Genomic DNA, 26,552 nt, shown 5'->3' on the forward strand with positions numbered 1-26,552 from the left:
GTTTGGCGAGCGCCTGATGTGCCTAAACAGTGGAAACCCCCCACAAGTGACCCCATTTTGGAAACTAGACCCCCTAAGGAACTTATCTAGATGTGTCGTGAGCATTTTTATCCCCCAAGTGCTTCACGAAAGTTTATAACGCCCGGCTGTGAAAATAAAAAATCCTATTTTTTCTATAAACATGATCGTTTAGTCCCCAATTTTTTATTTTCTCAAGGGTAACAGGAGAAATTGGACCCCAAAAGTTGTTGTCCAATTTGTCCTGAGTGCGCTGGTACCGCATTTGTGGGAGAAAACTACTGTTTGGGCACTCTTCGGGGCTCGGAAGGGAAGTAGTGACGTTTTGGAATGCAGACTTTGATGGAATTGTCTGCGGGCATCATGTTCCATTTGGTGAGCCCCTGATGTGCCTAGACAGTAGAAACTCCCCACAAGTGACCCCATTTTGGAAACTTGACCCCCTAAGGAACTTATCTAGGTGTGTGGTGAGAATTGTGAACCTTCAAGTGCTTCACTAAAGTTTGTGACGCCCGGCGTGAAAATAAAAAATTCTATTTTTTCCCCACAAAAATGATCTTTCAGTCCCCAATTTTTTGTTTTCCCAATTTTTTGTTGTGGGAAAAAACTGTTTGGGCACTTCGGAACTCAGAAGGGAAGCAGTGACGATTTGGAATGCAGACTTTGATGGACTGGTCTGAGGGCGTCATGTTCCGTTTGCAGAGCCCCTGATGTGCCTAAACAGTAAAAAAAAAAACACAAGTGACATCATTTTGGAACCTAGACCCCCAAGGAACTTACTTAGATGTGCCCCCTCTTTGGAACTAATCTACTGTTTCCTCTAAAGTAAATTAGTAGTGCATGGAGGTGTGGTACAATTTGAAGCAGTCCTTCATACACAGGCCAGGTTTGTCGGGGCAGGTGTTATGATCCTTAGTGGCTGAGGATCACAGATAGGACTAGCTAAGTTACTGAACATAGAACAAGCTCTAGGGAGGTGGTAACTGGACTGACCGCAAAACCTGATCCTAACTAAACACACTAAAGGTAGCCGGTGAACGTGCCTAAATTCCTGGACGTCTCGACGCAGCCTGAGAAACTTGCTACCCCTATAGAGAAAGTAAGACCTCACTTGCCTCAGAGAAATGACCCCAAAGATATAGGAAGCCCCCAACAAATAATAACGGTGAGGTAAGGGGAAAATACAAAACGTAGAAATGAAAACAGATTCAGCAAATGAGGCCCACTAATACTAGATAGCAGAAGACAGGCAGGGAACTGTGCAGTCAGTAAAAAACCCTATACAAAATATCCCGCTGAGAGTTCAAGAACCCCCACACCAACTAACGGTGTGAGGGGAGAAACTCAGCCCCCTAGAGCTACCAGCAAGCAAGGAAATCACATATTAGCAAGCTGGACAAGGACAAATAAATAACCAAGAAACATATTGAACACTGATGAACAAAAAATAACCAAACAGAAACTTAGCTTCTCTTGGCGAGACTGATAACGAAGGAATTCAGGAAAGATCAAAATAGCACTGAATACATCGACAGCAGGCAACAACTGATAGTCCAGGTGAGCTAAATAGGAAACCAGCTAACAGATAACGAGACAGCTGATCCAGCCTCAGACCTGCAGAATGACACAAAGAGCCACCAGAGGGAGCCCAAAGACAGCACTCACACAGTACCACTTGTGACCACAAGAGGGAGCCCAAAAACAGAGTTCACAACAGTACCCCCCCCTTGAGGAGGGGTCACCGAACCCTCATCAAAACCCCCAGGGCGATCAGGATGAGCCACATGGAAGGCAAGAACCAAATCGGCCGCATGAACATCAGAGGCGACAACCCAGGAATTATCCTCCTGACCATAGCCCTTCCACTTAACCAAATACTGAAGCCTCCGTTTAGAAATACGAGAATCCAAGATCTTCTCCACCACGTACTCCAATTCGCCCTCAACCAGCACCGAGGCAGGGGGCTCAACAGAAGGAACCACAGGCACCACATACCTCCGCAACAAAGACCTATGGAACACGTTATGAATGGCAAACGATGCTGGGAGGTCCAGACGAAATGACACCGGGTTAAGGATTTTCAAAATCTTATAAGGACCGATGAAGCGAGGCTTGAATTTAGGAGAGGAGACCTTCATAGGAACATACCGAGAAGACAGCCATACCAAATCTCCAACATGAAGTCGGGGACCCACACCGCGACGGCGGTTGGCAAAGCGCTGAGCCTTCTCCTGTGACAACTTCAAATTGTCCACCACATGGTTCCAAATCTGCTGTAACCTATCCACCACAGAATCCACCCCAGTACAGTCAGAAGGCTCAACCTGACCCGAGGAAAAACGAGGATGAAAACCAGAATTGCAGAAAAAAGGCGAAACCAAAGTAGCAGAACTAGCCCGATTATTAAGGGCAAACTCGGCCAATGGCAAAAAAGTCACCCAATCATCCTGATCAGCAGAAACAAAACATCTTAAATAAGTATCCAAGGTCTGATTAGTTCGCTCGGTTTGGCCATTCGTCTGAGGATGGAAGGCCGACGAAAAAGACAAATCAATGCCCATCTTAGCACAAAAGATCCGCCAAAATCTGGACACGAACTGGGATCCTCTGTCAGACACAATATTTTCAGGGATGCCGTGCAAGCGGACCACATTCTGAAAAAATAGAGGAACCAAATCGGAGGAGGAAGGCAACTTAGGCAAGGGCACCAAATGGACCATTTTGGAAAAACGATCACACACCACCCAGATGACAGACATTCTCTGAGAGACTGGAAGATCCGAAATAAAATGCATGGAAATGTGCGTCCAAGGCCTCTTCGGGACAGGCAAAGGCGAAAGCAAACCGCTGGCACGAGAACAGCAAGGCTTAGCCCGAGCACAAATCCCACAGGACTGCACAAAGGAACGCACATCCCCGCGACAAGGAAGGCCACCAGAAGGACCTAGCCACCAAATCTCTGGTACCAAAAATCCCAGGATGGCCTGCCAACACCGAAGAATGAACCTCGGAAATAACTTTGCTGGTCCATCTATCTGGGACAAACAGTCTCTCTGGTGGGCAACGGTCAGGTCTATCCGCCTGAAATTTCTGCAGCACTCGTCGCAAATCTGGGGAAATGGCAGATAAAATCACTCCCTCTCTGAGGATACCAGCCGGCTCTGAAACTCTTGGAGAGTCAGGCACAAAACTCCTAGAAAGCGCATCAGCCTTCACGTTCTTCGAACCAGGCAGGTACAAGACCACGAAATCGAAACGGGAGAAAAACAACGACCAACGAGCCTGTCTAGGATTCAGCCGCTTGGCAGACTCGAGATAAATCAGATTTTTGTGATCAGTCAAGACCACCACACGATGCTTAGCTCCCTCGATTAGCGATTGCCCTAATAATGCCATTGATCCCCTGATGAACCCGCACAGGTAGAAACGCGTCGGGAGGCATAAAGAGAGCAGGGAAGCACGAAGCGGATCCATGAGAGGACCGTAAAGGCATCCTAAGGCCACTCATTCTGCAAGTATCCTGCAATCGTAATAACGAGCAGCACAAGCAGATGAGTATATTGGGAATGGGTGGGTTTGTTTTGCAAAACTGAGCAGGGATCTGCCAATACGCGCACCTAGAGGAAATATACGTGGTACAAATGGTGTGAATAGTAAAGCAGTCCCAGCTATGCACATATCCAACTCACCCAACACGTTAGCAGATAAGGTCCCTAGCAGTTATATGTGGTGACTGATATGAATTACATACTGCTAGAGGAGGAACCATTATTCACTATATCCTAGACCCCTCGCATGAAAGTATCACGATAGGTAGTCTCAAGCACACAGGAGAATATGGTGGTTTTCTGTTGATGGAGGAACATCATAACATAAGTAACTAGGAGAGTGCAATAAGGGATTGAATATTTCCTATCTAAAATATGATACATTAACCCTTAGAGGAGCTAGGACAGTGACGTTCCTTTTTAAGGTCATAAGTTATATATGTTTTGTATGTTAGCACCTGCACTTTATGTGACACTGTTTGTAATTAGTTTTTTAAAACAAAGGAACCAAGTAAAAGTTATGTTTTAAGTGTAACATTTTTTCAAAAAAAGCCTGCTAATTGATTGCTATATACCCAGAGGTTTTTTTTTTTTTTTTTCTCATATTGTATATATAGAAGCCAAGCTGTTAATATTATATATTATATGGTATGGCGGGTTTCTTATCCACAGGAATAGACACCAATACATGGATGAATGAGGCCAAAAGTGTGTTTTCAGAGGGCACATTTACCCAGAAACGTTACACACCCTCCTTTAATGCAGCATTCAAGGAGCTAACTAAAGCGTACAAGGACCAAATTACATCATGGTGGGAAGTGCAGAGTCTGGATAACTATATCCGAGCAGGGATAGTACCCAGACATCTGAGGATAACCAACTCCCCAGGGTATAGATATAGAGGAACAGAATTCTACAAAAAGTGGGAAAAGGAGGCAACGGATAGCTCCCTCAAGCTTATGAAACTACTCCTTGATGAGGAGAGAGTAATGTTGGTGGAATTGAACAATAATTTAAAAGAACAAATTGAGGTCACAAAAAAATTTTCAGCCGAACCAGAATTCGGCAACAAAGAAAAAAGTCTACAGAACACAATAGAAAAATTCCAATACCATCTTAAGGAAAAGAAACATAAGTTCTTTGTGCGAGACTTACAGGATTTTAGGGATAACAAGGCATATTCCCTACATAACCCTAAGCCACCTAAACCACAAGAAACCGATCCCTCATCATCAGAAGTAGAGTTTTCAGATTCTGATAGCCGCCCAAAAAACACAAGAGGAAAAACGAGGGGAAGAGGGGGAGGCTCACGAAGAGGTAGAGGAACAGGTAGAGGATCTCCACAAGGAGACCGTTTTTTAGACCTCAGCTACCCCCTGAGGAATCGGTTCAATCCTCGGAACCCCTCATAGACAATCGCGTAATCAATTTATCCTCAAAAAATCTAAGTAGGGAACAAATGGCGGTACTAAGTAAAGGCCTCTCCTTTGTTCCAACCACTGACTACGAGAGCTTCGAAGCAGTAAAAGACGTAAACATGTTTATACGCAGATTGAAGTGGAAAAAACACTTTATTAACGAGGACAAAAAACGCTGCCTTGAATTAGGCATAAACGATGACCTCCTGAATGATGTAAGACTTTTGTTTCACCTCAGCGATATTGATCCCAACGAGATGGGGGAGGGACCATTCACCAACCTCAAAAACAAGAGTAAACGTATGCCACCTGTATCGAGTGACCTGAGCCCTATAGACGTATTTTTAAACCTGGTCACAGAGGACTTGATAGAGTTAGAATCAAAGGCAAAAAGGAAAGGAACCTACAATTTGACAAAAAAAGAGATGAAAAGTCTGTGTGACCTTGAAAAAGATCACGAGAGGGTCATAAAGCCCTCAGATAAGGGGGGAAACGTTGTCGTAATGGACGTGGGACAATATCAAGATCTATGTTACTCTCTCCTTCAAAAAGAGATGGGTTATGAAAAACTAGAGGCAAACCCAACTAAAATGTACCACGAACAACTAAAATTACTGGTGGGGGAAGCCTATGATAACAAATTGATTGATGCTAAGGAAAGAGACTTCCTGATACCCACGCACCCAGTAGTGCCGACATTCTATAGTGTACCTAAAATACACAAAGGCACAAATCCACTAAAGGGGAGACCTATAGTCTCGGGAATTGGTAGCCTCACACAAAACCTAGGACTATATGTGGACCAGGTACTACGACCCTTTGTGGTTTCTTTAAGCTCCTACACTCGTGACACGACAGACCTTCTTCTAAAACTAGAGAATGTGGTATTGGATGCGGATATGTTGCTATGCTCCATTGACGTGGAGGCATTATATTCTTCGATCCCACACAACAAAGGGATCATGGCTGTGGAATACTTTCTCAACACAAGAGGGCTCCAATATCGCCAACATAATAATTTCGTTGTAAGAGCTCTAGAATTCTGCCTAACAAAAAACTACTTCCTCTTTGATGGCACCTACTTCCACCAGCTCAGGGGTACAGCGATGGGGAGCCCTTGTGCCCCCTCGTATGCTAATTTGCTCCTGGGCTGGTGGGAGGAAAACATAGTTTTTGGTGATGGGTCAGACATGGAGGACAACGTCGTCATGTGGCTACGCTACATTGACGACGTGCTCGTCATCTGGAGGGGGAGCGAAGAAGCCTTCATAGCCTTTGTCACAGACCTTAATGTAAACGATCTGGGCCTACACTTCACCTATGAGGTAGGGAGAAACAAACTACCGTTCCTAGACGTAACCATTGAAAGGGGGAAAGATGGGCAGGTAACCACTAGCACCTACAGAAAACCGACAGCGTCTAACTCCCTGTTAAGATGGGAGTCTAACCATCCCCTCGCCCTCAAAAAGGCATCCCAAAGGGGCAGTATCAGAGGGTCCGTAGAAATTGCTCAGAACCCCAGATGTACCAGAAACAGGCGGATGACCTTCGAGCGCGTTTTCGTGAACGGGGATATCCCGATAAAGTACTCAGAGAGGCTTATGATGCATCTCTGGACAGACAAAGAAAAGATCTCCTCAAACCCACCCCTAAGAAAGAAGGGGACCAACAAATCAGATTGATCACTAAATACACAAACGGTGCCTCGGATATGAGGGAAATCCTAAAAAAGCACTGGCCCATACTCCAAATGGATAAAGATCTAAAAGAAATTATTACCCATACTCCACAAATCACATTCAGGAAGGGCCGCTCAATCAAAGACAGGGTAGTCCACAGCCATTTTACCCCCCCTCCCTCAAAAGTAAGTCCAACATGGCTGGGTGAGAAGGTGAAAGGCTGTTACAAATGTGGCAAATGTAAATACTGCGCGGCCCTGAACCAAGGGAATGAGTTTGTGAGCAACGTAACGGGAAAAACGTACCGTATAAACCACTATATAAACTGCAAGACCAAAGGAGTGGTCTACAAAATGACATGTGAATGTGGAATGGAGTATGTGGGAAAAACGAGTAGAGAGCTCAGGAGAAGGATGGGTGAACATTACGGAGACACTCGAAAAGGGAGAAACACCTCAGTGGCGAACCACATTAATAGAGTGCATCAAGGCAACTTTAAAGTTGTGAGATTCATGGGGATAGATAGAATATATCAGTCGCCAAGAGGAGGGGATTGGGATAGAAACATCCTACAAAGGGAAAGTAAATGGATATTTAGGCTACAAACTATTGCACCACAGGGTCTTAACGACCAATTCAGTTTTTCTTCTTTCCTATAGAATTGAGGTACCAACAGGGCATCTAGCCTACAGGGAGAGCCGTCGTCGAGTGGGGGCGCCAATGCGTAGGTTTAGGTGTCAACCTCCGCGTGAGGCAGGGAAGAGCTGAGTAAGGGTGCAATAGGGTCAGAATAGCATGCACCCTATGTCTATCTTTCTTAATAAAGGTCTGTCGTGTCATCACATGAGGAACTATTGAGCACCTATAAAATACCTACTAAATTAATAGTCCCCGTCCATTACCGGCATATACATAATCTAAACATGCCATATAATAAAACCACCGCGATAATACCTATAAGGAATCATAGGCATAAAAATGGACTCATCACCACCTCGTAGAAAGATCTATGCGCAGGAGGATATTTAAGAGGGACGGGAATACCATCACCCGTATATGACCTTTTACGGACATGAGGGTCCCTGTATAGATAGTAAATTGGGAAGTACTCTTTAAACCCTAAGTCTAATATCAAGGACCAATCCTAATTAGTCACATTATAATAACTAGTGTTATAGCCTTCACAAAGAACTTAGATCTATAAAGGTGACTCACGGAATAGCACCACTTTTGAAATAGGCCAGGGTCCATTATGGCGTATAGAAGATGTGGATATTATATTACCCGTACACACTAGTATATTGGCCTAAGGGTCTTAGTATGTACCCGAGAATACAAAAAAGAAAAAAGTAATTCATGTAATGTGGCACCAAAAAATTGTGCTCACTAAGTTACTTTTTCAGTCAAGCTCCGTTGCTAAGATACCCGGCAAACCGGAAATGATCATGGACGCATAGTAAAAGCGTCTGGGTCGCCGAGGAGACCAAGCACGCAGCAACATAGTGCACGTGCCATAGATACAGGAAATGTATGAGGCTGACAGCGTGCACGCGCGTGTACGAGTTACACGCGCGCGCGCAAATACCGGAAGTGGGGCTGGCGTCCGGAAGCGTGCCAGCATGGAGACCGGTATTTTTCTGCTATAAAGGACGGCCACGAGTAAGTAGACTAGCGATTGCCCTAATAATGCCATTGATCCCCTGATGAACCCGCACAGGTAGAAACGCGTCGGGAGGCATAAAGAGAGCAGGGAAGCACGAAGCGGATCCATGAGAGGACCGTAAAGGCATCCTAAGGCCACTCATTCTGCAAGTATCCTGCAATCGTAATAACGAGCAGCACAAGCAGATGAGTATATTGGGAATGGGTGGGTTTGTTTTGCAAAACTGAGCAGGGATCTGCCAATACGCGCACCTAGAGGAAATATACGTGGTACAAATGGTGTGAATAGTAAAGCAGTCCCAGCTATGCACATATCCAACTCACCCAACACGTTAGCAGATAAGGTCCCTAGCAGTTATATGTGGTGACTGATATGAATTACATACTGCTAGAGGAGGAACCATTATTCACTATATCCTAGACCCCTCGCATGAAAGTATCACGATAGGTAGTCTCAAGCACACAGGAGAATATGGTGGTTTTCTGTTGATGGAGGAACATCATAACATAAGTAACTAGGAGAGTGCAATAAGGGATTGAATATTTCCTATCTAAAATATGATACATTAACCCTTAGAGGAGCTAGGACAGTGACGTTCCTTTTTAAGGTCATAAGTTATATATGTTTTGTATGTTAGCACCTGCACTTTATGTGACACTGTTTGTAATTAGTTTTTTAAAACAAAGGAACCAAGTAAAAGTTATGTTTTAAGTGTAACATTTTTTCAAAAAAAGCCTGCTAATTGATTAGCTCCCTCGAGCCAATGTCGCCACTCCTCAAATGCCCACTTCATAGCCAACAACTCCCGATTACCAACATCATAATTCCGCTCGGCAGGCGAAAACTTTCTCGAAAAGAAAGCACAAGGCTTCATCACAGAGCAATCAGAGCTTCTCTGCGACAAAACAGCCCCTGCTCCAATCTCAGAAGCATCAACCTCGACCTGAAAAGGAAGAGAGACATCAGGCTGACACAAAACTGGAGCCGAAGAAAACCGGCGCTTCAGCTCCCGAAAGGCCTCCACGGCCGCAGGAGACCAATTAGTCACATCAGAACCCTTCTTGGTCAAATCCGTCAAGGGTTTAACCACGCCAGAAAAATTAGCAATGAAGCGACGGTAAAAATTAGCAAAACCCAAGAACTTCTGAAGACTCTTAACAGATGTAGGCTGAGTCCAGTCATGAATAGCCTGGCCTTGACTGGGTCCATCTCAATAGTAGAAGGAGAAAAAATAAAACCCAAAAAGGAAACCTTCTGTACTCCGAAGAGACATTTTGAGCCCTTCACAAATAAGGCATTAGCACGTAGGACCTGAAATACCATCCTGACCTGCTTCACATGGGACTCCCAGTCCTCAGAAAAGACCAAAATGTCATCCAGATACACAATCATAAATTTATCCAGATATTCTCGGAAGATGTCATGCATGAAGGACTGGAACACAGAAGGAGCATTAGAGAGTCCAAAAGGCATCACCAAGTACTCAAAATGGACTTCGGGCGTATTAAATGCTGTTTTCCATTCATCCCCCTGCTTAATACGCACAAGGTTATACGCACCACGAAGATCTATCTTAGTGAACCAACTGGACCCCTTAATCCGAGCAAACAGATTAGATAATAATGGCAAAGGATACTGAAATCTCACCGTGATTTTATTTAGAAGACGATAATCTATACAAGGTCTCAGAGAACCATCCTTCTTGGCCACAAAAAAGAATCCTGCACCAAGAGGGGAGGAGGACGGGCGAATATGTCCCTTCTCTAAAGACTCCTTTATATAGCTCCGCATCGCGGCATGTTCTGGTACAGACAAATTAAAAAGTCGTCCCTTAGGGAACTTACTACCAGGAATCAAATTTATAGCACAATCACAATCCCTATGAGGAGGTAGGGCACCGGATCTGGGCTCATCAAATACATCCTGGTAGTCCGACAAAAACTCAGGGACCTCAGAAGGAGTGGAAGAAGCAATTGACACCAAAGGATCATCGCCATGAATCCCCTGGCAACCCCAACTTGAAACAGACATAGCTTTCCAATCCAGTACTGGATTATGGGCCTGCAACCATGGCAGACCCAAAACGACAACATCATGCAAATTATGCAGCACAAGAAAGCGAATCACCTCCTGATGTACAGGAGTCATGCACATGGTCACTTGAGTCCAATACTGAGGCTTATTCTCAGCCAATGGTGTAGCATCAATTCCCCTCAGTGGAATAGGGAATTCCAAAGGCTCCAGGACAAAACCACAGCGCCTGGCAAACGACAAATCCATCAGGTTCAGGGCAGCACCTGAATCCACAAAAGCCATAACCGAATAGGAAGACAAAGAACAAATTAAAGTAACAGACAAAATGAATTTAGGCTGTATAGTACCAACGGTGACAGTTTTAGCGATTTTTTTTAAGCGCTTAGAGCATGCTGAGATAACATGAGTTGAATCACCACAGTAAAAGCACAACCCATTTTGACGTCTATGATTTTGCCGCTCAATTCTGGTCAGAATTCGGTCACATTGCATAGACTCAGGTCTCTGTTCAGAAAACACCGCCAGATGGTGCGCAGATTTGCGCTCCCGCAAACGCCGATCAATCTGAATGGCCAAGGCCATTGAGTCATTCAGACTTGCAGGCGTGGGGAACCCCATCATAACATTCTTAATGGCTTCAGAAAGACCTTCTCTGAAATTTGCAGCCAGGGCACACTCATTCCATTGAGTAAGCACCGACCATTTCCGAAATTTTTGACAATACACCTCAGCTTCATCCTGGCCCTGAGAGAGAGCCAGCAAGGCCTTTTCTGCCTGGTTCTCAAGATTAGGTTCCTCATAAAGCAAACCAAGCGCCAGAAAAAATGCATCCACATTCAGCAATGCAGGATCTCCTGGCGCCAGGGAGAAAGCCCAATCTTGAGGGTCGCCACGTAACAGGGAGATAACAATTCTAACTTGCTGAGCGGAATCACCAGAGGAACGAGGTCTCAAAGAAAGAAATAATTTACAATTATTCTTAAAATTCAGAAACCTAGATCTATCTCCAGAAAACAACTCAGGAATAGGTACTTTTGGCTCAGACATAGGACTGCGAACAACAAAATCCTGAATGCTTTGCACCCTTGCAGCAAGATGATCCACACTAGAAGTCAGACTCTGAATATCCATGTCGGCAGCTGAACTCAAAGCCACCCAGAGATTAAGGGGATGAGAGAAGCTGAACAGACTGCAGCAAAGGGAGAGTAAAAAAAAAAAAAAAAAAAATTGTACTCAGGACTTCTTTTATCCCACTTCTGCGATGCATTAAACACTTTTTGGCCTGCTGTACTGTTATGATCCTTAGTGGCCGAGGATCACAGAATGAACTAGCTAAGTAACTGAACATAGAACGAGCTCTAGGGAGGTGGTAACTGGACTGACCGCAAAACCTGATCCTAACAAACACACTAAAGGTAGCCGGTGAACGTGCCTAAATTCCTGGACGTCTCGACGCAGCCTGAGAAACTTGCTACCCCTATAGAGAAAGTAAGACCTCACTTGCCTCAGAGAAATGACCCCAAAGATATAGGAAGCCCCCAACAAATAATAACGGTGAGGTAAGGGGAAAATACAAAACGTAGAAATGAAAACAGATTCAGCAAATGAGGCCCACTAATACTAGATAGCAGAAGACAGGCAGGGAACTGTGCGGTCAGTAAAAAACCCTATACAAAATATCCACGCTGAGAGTTCAAGAACCCCCACACCAACTAACGGTGTGAGGGGAGAAACTCAGCCCCCTAGAGCTACCAGCAAGCAAGGAAATCACATATTAGCAAGCTGGACAAGGACAAATAAATAACCAAGAAACATATTGAACACTGATGAGCAAAAAATAACCAAACAGAAACTTAGCTTCTCTTGGCGAGACTGATAACGAAGGAATTCAGGAAAGATCAAAATAGCATTGAATACATCGACAGCAGGCAACAACTGATAGTCCAGGTGAGCTAAATAGGAAACCAGCTAACAGATAACGAGACAGCTGATCCAGCCTCAGACCTGCAGAATGACACAAAGAGCCACCAGAGGGAGCCCAAAGACAGCACTCACACAGTACCACTTGTGACCACAAGAGGGAGCCCAAAAACAGAGTTCACAACAGGCAGGTGTCGCATTGATAGATGGTGTCCTTGCGTACTCCTCGTTTTTAGCACACTCGGCACCTTTTTTGCGGCTTACCTTTTCTATCAGTTGGCGGGACCACCCCCGGAAAATGCTGACCTGGTACAATACGAGCACCCTCAGTTCCGGAAGTACTGGGGCCCGCTCCTTCCCTCGTGCCAAACATCAGGGCCTTAACCACTACTTCCTGGAACTGAAGGTACGACGTATTGGTGTGGCGTGCACATCGTGACAGCAGGAAAGCGTTGAGCATTGCCATTTGTACGATGTACACGGACAGCTTTTTGTACCACACCTTGGCCTTCCTGAAAGCACTGTACGGTTGGAGGAGTTGATCGGAGAGATGTTTTTGTTGTACCCCATTACACAGTCCGGTTTGCAGACCTGTGTAGAGGTACCCCGTACACTGCTGAGGGCAATGCCATCACCGTGTATGGTGGTCAAGAGAAGGACATCCCTCTTGTCCTTGTACTTGACCACCAGCAGGTTGCCGCTACATTGGGCTTTGCTCTCACCTTTTCTGAGCATCTGCCCAAGTAGCGTCTTCGGGAGGCCTCTCTGATTTTTGCGGACAGTACCGCAGGCTGCGGTACCTCGCGCAGAGAGAGATTTGTAGAGTGGGATGCTGGAATAAAAGTTATCTGTGTAGAGGTGATAACCTTTATCCAGCAGTGGGTGCACCAAATCCCACACAATTTTCCCACTCACTCCCAGGATAGAAGGACACTCAGGCGGTTCAATCCTGCTGTCCTTCCCTTCGTAAACTCTAAAGCTGTGGGTGTACCCTGAGGTACTCTCACACAGCTTGTAGAGTTTGATTCCGTACCTGGCCCTCTTGCTGGGCAGGTACTGACGGAATCTGAGCCGCCCCTTAAAATGAACCAAGGACTCATCCACGCAGATGTAACTTTTGGGCACGTACACTTCAGCAAACTTTTTGCTGAAGTGTTCGATGACCGGCCGAACTTTGAACAGACGGTCAAAATTGGGGTCATCTCGTGCAGGACACCGTGCATTATCGTTGTAATGCAGAAACTTATGGATGGCCTCAAAACGCGTCCGAACCATGACCATTCGGAACACTGGAGTGTTATATAAAATATCTACACTCCAGTATTGCCGAATTTCTGGCTTCTTCACGATCCCCATGTGGAGGACCAGGCCCCAAAACTGCATCATTTCAACTGCGTCTACAGGAGACCAGTTAGAAAATGATGAACCGGGGTTTTGCTCCAAAAATTGCCGAGCATATAAATTAGTTTGCTCCACCATGAGGTTAATAAAATCCTCAGAGAAATAGACTTTAAAAAAGTCTATTTCTGTGAGGCCGGTGGTGTCAAACTTGATTCCTGATTCTGCCACAAAATCAGGAATCAGTGGCTCGTAATTTTCGGGGGGCGAGGTCCATATGGTGTCCGAAGAGGGGCGCGCTGGTTCATCTTCAGGAGTGGGCGCTGCCTGATCTTCTCTCCTGTGGCGTCTGCGTGGCGGTTCCGCAGGACCCGAGGAGGAAGATGAGGAGGAGGAAGAGGATGAAGAATCTGAAGAGTAAAGGAATGTGGGATCCTCTCCCTCGCTATCAGTGTCGGAGGCAAGGAAAGAATATGCCTCCTCCGCTGAATAGCGCTGCTGGGACGAACGGGACATTTTTTTTTGTGAGTATGGTGCTTGGGTGTAATATTTATTGGTAACTATGTGTACGTGTGGGGGGGATAGTGTTTGGTGCAAACTATTCTGAAAAGAAAAAGCTAAAGAAGGGAAAAAAAATACCTGTGAAAGGAAAAGTCTAAAACAGCAGGCCCTCACTCTGATAAGTGAACTGCGTCACTTATCAAAGTTCGGCAGCTGCTGGGTGTGTGAACGGGGATGTGAAAAAAAAACAGCAGGCACGAGAGCTCTGATAAGTGAACCGCGTCACTTATCAAAGTTCGGCGGCGGTGGCTGGGTGCGCGGACGGGGATGTGGGAAAAAAGAAAAAAAAGAAACGAAAGGCATGGGTTCAGACGCAGCGGCGGGGTGCGCAGACGGGGATGTGAAAAAAAAAAAAAAGAAACGAAAGGCACGGGTTCAGACGCAGCGGCGGGGTGTGTGCAAGGGGATGTGAAAAAAAAGAAAAAGAAACGAAAGGCACGGGTTCAGACGCAGCGGCGGGGTGTGCGCAAGGGGATGTGAAAAAAAAAAACGAAAGGCACGGGTTCAGACGCAGCGGCGGGGTGAGCGCAAGGGGATGTGAAAAAAAAAAAGAAACGAAAGGCACGGGTTCAGACGCAGCGGCGGGGTGCGCAGACGGGGATGTGAAAAAAAAACAAAAAACAAAGGCACGGGTTCAGACGCAGCGGCGGGGTGCGCGGACGGGGATGTGGAGAAGAAAAGTGAGCACGAGTGTTGATCGGTGAACTGCGTCACCAATCAACGCTCGGCGGCACTAAGGGGGGTGAAAAAGAAAAGCGAGCACGAGTGTTGATCGGTGACGCTCAACGCTCGGCGGCGGCTAAATTTGGGCACGGACGGCATTGTCAGGCACCGGCCCCAGGATCGAGTACATCGGTACTCGATCCTAGCCTGGGACCTCACTGTTTCAGCCAATCTGATTGGCTGAAACAATGAGAAAGGCTGTGACTGGCTGTTCAGAATTAAACAGCCAATCACAGCGATCGGGGGGGCGGCGCCATACCCCAAGATGCCGAGGCCATCTTCCCTAAGGTAAGATGGCGTCGGAATTTTAATGCGATCACCGCGACTTAAGTCGCGGTGTCGCATTAAAGGGCATGACGTACTATCCCGTCGGTGGTCATACGGGCCCACCCCACCTCGACGGGATAGTACGTCAGATGTCAGAAAGGGGTTAATTATGATCCGTTTTTACTGGTCACCGATCTCTGAGTAGCATAATGCTTGACATGTTGAAAAGACACACAGCATGAACAATATTCTACAAAACCTTTGGAACAGAATGAATATGTTCAACACTGGATTGAGATATATTGTTATATCGCTATGTTTATTGTACTATCTGTACTGCTTGTCCGTATGGATTGAGTTACTGTTTGCCACTTACTTTCATCCAGATGGTTGATCCCAGCGGTTACCGGTATAAGATCTTATTCAGTGGGTACATTAATTTATTGGTGATTCAGTGGTGGTGCGCGTGAGCGTCACTGCCCCGGGTTCCTGGCATGCAGCAACGCGTCTTTCACCTTGTCTATGCGCGCGGGGATTGGCCTTTCCCTCCCCACGCGTGTGCGGCAACGCTGACGCTCTGCTGCATCTGCCAGGACCTGTGGTGGGCGGTGCGCATGCGCCAATTCTCCCACTGTGATTGGCCACCCGTATACCACATACTCGGTGACCGGATCATAAAAGGTCCTTGCTGTGTAAACTCTATATTCCCCTTGAGAAAGCATTGCTAGACACGCAAAACGCACGTCGGGGTATCTGGGGCACCCACACCCGGTTGCAGGACCCTTCAATTTCCATCTGCTGGTAAGCATTTCTTGTCCTCACGTCTATGGAGTTATGTTATATGTACTATAGGACGATCATGCTTGCCACTAGTATGTGACACATTACTGCACTTGCACCTTATATGATATAACTGGTTTCACAAATCGGGCAGGTGCAATTTTTTGGGTCCCAGCTTCTGTGTGTCTTTTTCCCTGCAATGGTGTTTTTTTCATAATTATTGGACTATATTATTGTGTATTGGATTTTTGATCTATTAATAAATTTACTATTTTATTAGACCTGATTGCTCCTTTTTTCTCTGCTTTCGATCTATGTATAAGGCAGAGTGGGTTTTTTTGCTTTTGAATGGGTTTTTTTAAGCCCTTTTGTGACGTTCACATAATGAGGTTTTTGCTTTTATTATTACAGGATGATGGCCAGGACAGAAAACATTATTACAGGATAAGGAACATTATTCCAGGATCTGGATCTGGTTACTGGACATAATTACAAGATGGGGGGCCATTAATACAGTTTGGGGGACATTAATACATAATTGGGGTCAGGACAGAGGACATTGTTACAGGATGAAGACCAGGATGGAAAACATTATTACACAATCGATATCATGAGGGAGAACATTTTTACAGGATGAGGTACATTATTGCAGTATGGGGGACATGACAGGGGACATTATCACTGTATAGTTCCAATTGGGGGGCATTATTACTGCATAGGGCCACATGGGGAAGGTCTATTACTGTTGTAGTTCATCACAAAGATATACATTATTACTGTATGGGTGCACAAAGAGGAATTTTACTATTGCACAGGGGCCACAAAAAGGGACTTATGCATGGTTACTGAATGGGGGATACAGAGGTGGACATTTCTACTGTGAGTGGCTTGCAAAGGGAGACATGGCGGATACTGTTATTATGGGTGGAAAAAAGGAGGCTTTGTCACTGTGCAGGGCACCAAGGCGATACTCTTGCACTTTTCTTCTTCATCTGGTGTAGTGTAGAACTGGGGGAAAAAGTGTGAAGGATGTTGTGGAAGTAATTAGTCATAGATGTATACGTGTTATATTCTGCAGAAATGAGAACTGGTTGGAGTAAGTCATATTCTCTACCAGATAAAGCAAGACAAAAATTAATGGCTTAAATTGGAGACCTGTACATCACTGGATTTACCTTTACTATATGCATCTACAGTGGCATGCAAAAGTTTGGACACCTCTGGTCAAAATTATTATTATTGTGAACAATTAAGCAAGTTGAAGATGAATTGATCTTTATGAGGCCTAAAGTTAAAGATTAAACATTTCCTTTGTATTTTATGCAAAGTAATATCTTTTGCATTTTAAAAATTATAAAAAGTAAAATGGGCCACCCTGCATGGTTAGTACTAAGTAGCACCACCTTTTGAGAGTATCACAGCGATTTCATCCATTCTTCTTTCTGTTCTATTTTCTTCCATTTTGATGTCTAGAAACAGATTTTCAATAATGTTAACATCAGGGGCATGTGAGGGCCATTGTAAAAGCTTCAGATTGTGCCTTTTGAGGTAGTCCACGTATTTTGACGTGTGTTTCGGATCATTATTCATTTCTAAATGTCTTTTTTCAACTTCAGCTTTTTTACAGATGCAGATTTGCATCAAGAATTTGTTTAAATTTAATTGATTCCATTCTTCCCTCTACCCATGAAATGCTCCCATGTCATTGGCTGCAACACAACTCCAAAGCATGATTGATCCACCACAATGCATAAAGTTTGGTGACATGTTGTTTTCCTAAAATTCCATGCCCTTTTTTCTCCACACTTACCTTTGACCAATTGTGGGCAAAGAGTTATACTTTAGCCTCATCGGTGCACAGGACTAATTTCCAAAATGCATCAGGCTTGTGTAGATGTACTTATTCAGACTTCTGACTCTGAGTTTAATGGTGAGGACACAGGAGTGGTTTTCTTCTAATGACTCTTCCATGAAAGCCATATTTCTGCACGTGTCTCTGAACAGTAGAACAATGTAGCACAACTTCAGAGTCTGCTAAATCTTTCTAAAGCTCTTTTGCAGTCAAGTGGGGGTTCTTAATTGCCGCTCTAGCAATTCTATGAGCAACGCTAACTGAAATTTTTCTTTGTCTTCCTGACCCTATCTTGATCTCCACTGTTCATGTTAACTGCCATTTCTTAATTGCTTCTTGAACTGAGGAAAAGGCAACTTGAAAACACTTTGCTATATTCCTGCAGCCTTCTCCTGCTTTGTGGGCCTCATCCATTATCATTTTCAGAGTGCTAGGCAGCAGCTTAAAAGAAGCAATGGGTGCTGTTTTTTGGCTTAAAGTTAGAGGGGGCTGGGTTTTTATAAAGCTGGGATTGGCCCATTTTCCTTCTTGTAATATTTAAAATACAAAGAAAATGTGATAGCTTTAACTTTAGGCCTTTTAGAGATCATTTCATCAATTTGCTTGACTGTTAACAATGACAGTAACTTTGACCATGGGTGCCCAAACTTTTACATGCCACTGTACGCTATCTATAGAGCTCCAGTGTATATTGTCACTGGTGCTTAGTACTGTGGTTTTTCATAATTATCACTAAGGTGGGATTATTCGGTTACTATGTAGTGCTAATATGCGGTCTGGTCTAGGTGTGGTGATAGTTTGTAAAGAACTCGCAGCAGTAAGTTGTACCGAACACTTATGCATATTATACTGCATTTTTCCTCAAAAGTGGGAAATTCATCACTGCACACATTACATTTATAGAACTCAAGCAGTGGTAGGTCTGCTACTTACATAAACTAGTAAACACTGAGACTTATGTATATATATATATCGCATTGGAGACTTTGAGACAGCTGTATATACATCATATATGAGACAGCAAGACTGCTGAGTATACATCACAAAGGATACACAGAACATGCTGTACATACATCAAGCCGGATGCACTGAGACTGCTGTACACACTATACATCATATAGGAGACACCAAAATTGCTGTATACATCACATGGAATACACTGAGACTGCTGTGTATACATCACAATGGAGACATTGAGACTGCTGTATATATATCACAAAGGATACACACAGACTGCTGTACATAGATCACGTAGGAGACTCTGAAACTGCTGTATACACTGTGCATCACGTAGAAGACACCACGATTGCTGTATACAACATATAAAATTCATTGGGACTGCTGTCTATACATCACATAAGAGACATCAAGACTGCTGTCTTCATCACATAGGATACACTGGGACTGGTGTATATACATCATATAGGCATCACTGAGACTTCTGTATACATCACGTAGGAGACACCGAGGCTGCTGTATATATCATATAGGATATACTGAGACTGCTATATGCATTTCATAGGTTACAGTGAAACTGTATATACATGATATAAGAGATAGTGAGACTGCTGCTTATACATCTCCAAGGAGACAGAGACTGCTGTATATATATCACATAGGAGACTGAGACTGCTATATACTGTACACTGTAAATTACACAGGAGACACAAGAATTGCTGTATACAGCACATAGAATATACTGAGACTGCTGTGTACATCACATACAGTTACGTGAAAAAGTGTTTGCCCCTTCCTGATTTCCAACTCGGTTTTAGATCACCAAACAAATTTAAATATTTGACAAAAATAACGTAAGTAAATGCAAAATGCAGTTTTTCAATTAAGATTGTTATTATTAAGGGAAAAATAAATCCAAACCTACAGAGCACTGTGTGAAAAAGTGATTGCTCTACCCTTAAAACATAAATTACCGTATTTTCCGGCGTATAAGACATCTTTTTAACCCCTGAAAATCGTCTCAAAAGTCGGGGGTCGTCTTATACGCCGGGTACGACGTGTGCAGGGAGCGGTCCTGGATGGTTCCCAGGGTGTGGAGGAGAGGAGACTCTCCTTCAGGCCCTGGGATCCATATTAATGTAAAAGAAAAAAGAATAAAATTTAAAAAATATGGATATACTTACCCTCCCACGACTGGGCATATAAGACGACCCCCAACTTTTCCATATAAAATATGGAGATTGGGATATACACGCCGTATAAGACGACTGGGCGTATAAGATGACCCCCATCTTATACGGCAAGTATATCCAAACTCCATATTTTATATGGAAAAGTTGGGGGTCGTCTTATATGCCCAGTCATCTTATACACCAGAAAATACGGTAATTGTTGTTTATCACATCTTTAAGAAGCTGTGTTCAAATTCCCTACCTACAAGTCGGACTGGTTACTGCCACACCTGTTCTCAATCAAGAAATCAAAAAAGATACTCAAAAGCTAGACAGCATGTAGCAATCCAAGAAAATTCTGTAACAAATAAAAAACAAACTAATTGAGAAATGGCTTTACAACCTTTTACAGACTGATAAATCTCAAATTTTGGGATGCAAACTAACAACAATGAGAGCCATTTTCCAAAAATGGCAAAAACATGTAGTGAACCTTCCCAGGAGTGGCCGGTCAGCAAAAATTACCCCATGAGCGCAGCGATGACTCATCCAAGAGGTCACAAAAAACCCTGCAACATTATCCAAAGAACTTCAGGCCTCACTTGCCTCAGTTATAGTCAGTGTTCATGACTCCATCATAAGGAGGTAAAAAAGCCCTGCGTGGCAGAGTTCCAAGTTGAAAACCTCTGATGAGAAAGAAGAACATAAAGGCTCATCTCAGTTTTGCCAGAAAACATCTTGATTATCCCCAAGACTTTTGAGAGAATAATTTGTGGACTGATGAGATAAAAGTATACCTTTTTAGAAGGTGTATGTCCCATTACATCTGGTGTAGAAGTAATACAGCATTTCAGAAAAGGAACATCATACCAACTGTAAAATATGGTGGTGGTAGTGTGATGGTCTGGGACTGTTCTGCTGCATCAGGACCTGGAAGACTTGCTGTGGTAAATGGAACCATGAATTCTGCTGTCTACCAAAAAATCCTGAAGGAGAATGTCTGGCCATCTGTTTGTGACCTCAAGCTAAAGCGCAGCTGTGTTATGCAGCAGGACAATGATCCAAAACACACCAGCAAGTCCACCTCTGAACTGTTTAAGAAAAATAAAATTAAGAAACCTTTAAGTGTGACAAACATGCAAAAGAATAGGAAATCAGGAAGGAGGCTAACATTTCTTCACACAACTGTATGTCACATACGAGACACTTGGACTGGAGCATATATATCACATAGGAGGCACTGCAATAGGAGCTATCATCAGAGGGACAAGAGAGCCAAGCGTGCTTTCTCCACACACAAAAAATGTCCTGATGCTGGCACTGGGGTGACGAAAGATAGGACATCAGTCATACTTTCTGTGTCTTGCAATCATCATGACTTACATGTCTGGCATTTTACTAAAAATAATTTAAAAACTTTTTAAACTATGTGTAATAATTACAAAATCTTACAGTACAGGCTTTTTCCTGCAGGTGATCAGAACACCCATCATCAAGGCCAAAGTGCGCGAGGAAGGGGGATGCACGGTGAGTATATCGTTCCTCTTTTTCCATTGGCTCCTGGCTCCTTCCATGTGTGTTAAAAATGTATGAACTTTGTCTTCTTTAAAGGGAACCTGTTATTATGAAAATGCGGTCCAATCTGCAGGTACCATGTCAAAGAGCAGTGGGAGCCGAGCACTCACATCATTATTCTGATGCTGTGGTGACTTTTGGCTGTTGAATCTAAAAGGGTAACAGCCAGAATGAAAGTTTTCTCCAAAATTCTAGCCATTGCAGCAATGGCCTGCCCATCTGTCACTTTTGTGTATGTGTGTAATTTAATTGAATTTACATCCCAAAGTCTAAATTCGTGTATGACATTCTGCACTAAAGGGTTGAAATCAAGAGACTTTTTTTTTAAAGCTGTTTTTCTCTACAGGTGGCCAGAGCATTCATTATCAAGGCCAAAATGCCAGAGGAAGGGGGACACATAGTAAGTGTAGTTCTCCTCTTTTTTCATTGGCTGATTGCTCTTCTGTTCATCATAACATTGACTTGCTATAATTGAGCTTGTATGTATGTTAAAAACGATTATCCAAGTCTTTTCTTTTAACCCCTTAAGCCCCGAGGGTGGTTTGCACGTTAATGACCTGGCCAATTTTTACAATTCTGACCACTGTCCCTTTATGAGGTTACAACTCTGGAACGCTTCAACGGATCTTGGCGATTCTGACATTGTTTTCTCGTGAGATATTGTACTTTATGTTAGTGGTAAAATTTATTTGATATAACTTGTGTTTATTTGTGAAAAAAAAAAGGAAATTTGGAAAAATTTCGAAAATTTCACAATTTTCCAACTTTGAATTTTTATGCCCTTAAATCACAGAGCTACGTCACGCAAAATACTTAATAAGTAACATTTCCCACATGTCTACTTTACATCAGCACAATTTTGGAACCAAATTTTTTTTTGTTAGGGAGTTATAAGGGTTAAAAGTTGACCAGCAATTTCTCATTTTTACACCATCATTTTTTTTTAGGGACCACATCTCATTTGAAGTCATTTTGAGGGGTCTATATGATAGAAAATACCCAAGTGTGACACCATTCTAAAAACTGCACCCCTCAAGGTGCTCAAAACCACATTCAAGAAGTTTATTAACCCTTCAGGTGTTTCACAGGAATTTTTGGAATGTTTCAATAAAAATGAACATTTAACTTTTTTTCACACAAAATTTACTTCAGCTCCAATTTGTTTTATTTTACCAAGGGTAACAGGAGAAAATGGACCCCAAAAGATGTTGTACAATTTGTCCTGAGTACGCCGATACCCCATATGTGGGGGTAAACCACTGTTTGGGCGCATGGCAGAGCTCGGACGCGAAGGAGCGCCATTTGACTTTTCAATACAAAATTGACTGGAATTGAGATGGGGCGCCATGTTGCGTTTGGAGAGCCCCTGATGTGCCTAAACATTGAAACCCCCCACAAGTTACACCATTTTGTAAAGAAGACCCCTTATCTAGATGTGTGGTGAGCACTTTGACCCACCAAGTGCTTCACAGAAGTTTATAATGCAGAGCCGTAAAAATACAAAATCATATTTTTTCACAAAAATGATCTTTTCGCCCCCAATTTTTTATTTTCCCAAGGATAAGAGAAGAAATTGGACCCCAAAAATTGTTGTGCAATTTGTCCTGAGTACGCTGATACCCCATATGTGGGTGTAAACCATTGTTTGGGTGCATGCCAGAGCTCGGAAGGGAAGGAGTGAAATTTGACTTTTCAATGCAAAATTGACTGGAATTGAGATGGGACGCCATGTTGCATTTGGAGAGCCCCTAATGTGCCTAAACATTGAAACCCCCCACAAGTGACACCATATTGGAAAGTAGACCCCTTAAGGAACTTATCTAGATGTGTAGTGAGCACTTTGACCCAACAAGTGCTTCACAGAAGTTTATAATGCAGAGCCGTAAAAATACAAAATCATATTTTTTCACAAAAATGATCTTTTCGCCCCCAATTTTTTATTTTCCCAAGGGTAAGAGAAGAAATTAGACCACAAAAGTTGTTGTGCAATTTGTCCTGAGTACAACGAGACCCCATATGTGGGGGTAAACCACTGTTTGGGCGCATAGCAGACCTCGGAAGGGAAGGAGCGCCATTTGACTTTTCAATGCAAAATTGACTGGAATTGAGATGGGACACCATGTCGCGTTTGGAGAGCCCCTGATGTGCCTAAACATTAAAACCCCCCACAAGTGACACCATTTTGGAAAGTAGACCCCCTAAGGAACTTATCTTGATGTGTTTTGAGAGCTTTGAACCCCCAAGTGTTTCACTACAGTTTATAACGCAGAGCCGTGAAAATAAAAATTACTTTTTTTTTTCAGAAAAATGATTTTTTAGCCCCCAGTTTTGTATTTTCACAAGGGTAACAAGATAAATTGGACCCCAAAAGTTGTTGTCCAATTTGTCCCGAGTACGCTGATACCCCATATGTGGGGGGGAACCACTGTTTGGGCGCATGGCAGAGCTCGGAAGGGAAGGAGCGCCATTTGGAATGCAGACTTAGATGGATTGGTCTGCAGGCGTCACGTTGCATTTGCAGAGCCCCTGATGTACCCAAACAGTACAAACCCCCCCCCCCCCGCACAAGTGACCCCATATTGGAAACTAGTCCTCCCAAGGAACTTATCATGTCATGTCATGATTAAGGGAGCTTAGTCTCCAGAAACGCGTTGAGATTCTCACCTATATGGCTTGTGCTGAAGTCTGTATCCTCTATGCTTAAAAGTATGTGAATAAAGAAAACTCTTTTTTACGGATTCGGTGAAGCTGGACATTCTTTTCTTTTTTGGACTCTATATGCCTGAACACAGCGGGTCCATGCTCCCGAGGATTGGTTTATGCATCACGAGTGAGCTGGTTTATATTCCTTCTTTCAAAATTTTCATTAACAGTTTCGAGTGTTCTTTATGTAGATTCTATAGTTAAATTGGCAAACACTGTAACACTGCTTGTTTCTATGACATTTTCATACAGATGACCCATATATGTTATTAGCTGCATCTGGAGGCTTGTTTGGTATTACAAATATGGATAACAATACAAATAAAAATCGAAGAGGAAGAGCACATTCTGAGACCAGAAGTCGAACAGGGGCAAGATTGGAGGTACATCATGCCGCTGGTGCCCAGCACAGCCAAATACGTTCTGGTAAGCAGCCGAATTACCACAAGTAACAAACCAATCCAGCTAGATAGGGTTATCAGGAAATATGTCTATGCTGAAAGGACCACCATACACAATAGACCAACGTCCATCAAACTCACTGATATCGATGGGTTTAGCCAACAATTCAATGTGTAGTAGTGCCCTTGGCTGATAATGTCATGGGAGATAAGGATCCAGCCTGTCCAATCCTTTGTTCTTTAACCCCTTCCTCAGCGCCGTATTTAGAGTTTCAGCTGCCCTAGGCACTTTTAGTGCTGCCTCCCCCATTGGTGAGTATGACACTATCAGCAGTGACTTTGGCAAAAATCGCTGATGTGAAAGTAGCCTTTTGCAGCAGATTTTCCGCATCTGACACGTAACGGATCACTTATGGCAGGACTTCGGCCTCATTCATTTTACGGACATGTGCGGCACTTGTGGTTTTGCTGCGATCCCGCAAATGCGGTACTTGCAGCAATGGAAAAAAACTCTGCTAGCAGTGTTTTTTTGTCTCGCAGCAAGTGCCGCACATGTCAGCAAGTAGCCATCACTACCTGTCCCTGCACCTTGCTAGCTTATCCCTAACCATCCCTCTCTGACCTAAAACTACACTATAAAGCTTTAGAAAAACAATTTATTTACTGACATATTCCTATGATATTGAGGGCTCCAGGCTACGGCGTAGACTGGGACGGGCAGTCTCTGGGTCTACATTCTCCCACTGTGCACACCCTCAGTGCATGCCTCACTGCCTGTGCTGCACTGTGCACAGACATCCCTCCACCGGACCCTGTAATCACCGCTCGCAGTAGCATACTGGCAGAGGTGTATCTAGGTTTTCTGGCACCCGGGGCAAGAATTAATTTTGGTCCCCCCCTCCCTTCCAAAGGACATATGCGATTTGCACACTTAGTCATGTACCCACAAGCTCCTCTACCTAATGCTCTCAATGTTCAGTGAAAAACTGAGAGAAGCAGGAAGAGGAGCTCGTTGTCACAGGACCACAAGTAGGAAAGTCGCATATAAGTGAAGTGTCCATGTGATGACTACTGGAACCTGCAGAGCTGAATCCTGACATCGCAGCTTCTGAATTCTCACAACTAATGCACTGCACACTTTTAGGATTTTCCCTTGCCGGTGGACAGTCATGTCAGCACAAGCATGTGATTTGTATACCTCTGACCACATTCCGACTAGACGTGCCCGGCCTCACTCATTCATTCTCATTGAGTGAGGCCACACATGTCTAATCAGCACGTGACCGCATGTATGTAAATCGCCAGTACGAGAGAATCCTGACAGCATGTAGTGCGCACTGTGAGAATTCAGAAGTCTGCAGTCACAAAGAATGACTGCAGACTCATTACAAACCTGGACATCCCCTTTAATGCTCCTAACATAAATAAAAACATGAGAATTACCGTATATACTCGAGTATAAGCCGACCCAAGTATAAGCAGAGACCCCTAATTTTGCCACAAAAAACTGGGAAAACTTATTGACTCGAGCATAAGCCTAGGGTGAGAAATGCAGCAGCTACTGGTAAATTTCAAAAATAAGAATAGATACCAATAAAAGTAAAATGAATTGAGACATCAGTAGATTAAATGTTTTTGAATATCTATATTGAATCAGGAGCCCCATAAGATGCTCCATACAAAATACGCCCCATATAATGCTCCATAAAGTTCATGATGGTCCCCATAAGATGCTCCATACAAAATATGCCTCGTATAATGCTCCGTAGAGTTCATGATGGGCCCCATAAGATGCTTCATACAAAGTACACCCCATATAATGCTCCATAAAGTTCATGATGGGCCCCATAAGATGCTCCATACAAAATATGCCCCATATAATGCTCCATAAAGTTCATAGTTCATGATGGGCCCCATAAGATGCTTCCTACAAAAAATATGCC

General features: G+C 43.7%; 1 protein-coding gene across 1 annotated transcript in view; it reads left to right on the forward strand.

Annotated features, from left to right (window-relative positions):
* LOC143782306 (NFX1-type zinc finger-containing protein 1-like) overlaps positions 1-26,552 on the forward strand; it is a 390,131-nt gene that overhangs the window by 122,015 nt on the left and 241,564 nt on the right. Inside the window, exons 3-5 of the mRNA XM_077269621.1 lie at positions 21,404-21,457; positions 21,852-21,905; positions 24,461-24,634. Coding sequence (XP_077125736.1) covers positions 21,404-21,457; positions 21,852-21,905; positions 24,461-24,634 — 282 coding nt within the window. The remainder of the gene's footprint in view (positions 1-21,403; positions 21,458-21,851; positions 21,906-24,460; positions 24,635-26,552) is intronic.

This window comes from Ranitomeya variabilis, chromosome 6 (assembly GCF_051348905.1).
Source record: "Ranitomeya variabilis isolate aRanVar5 chromosome 6, aRanVar5.hap1, whole genome shotgun sequence".
In the NCBI taxonomy this organism is placed as follows: Eukaryota; Metazoa; Chordata; class Amphibia; order Anura; family Dendrobatidae; genus Ranitomeya; species Ranitomeya variabilis.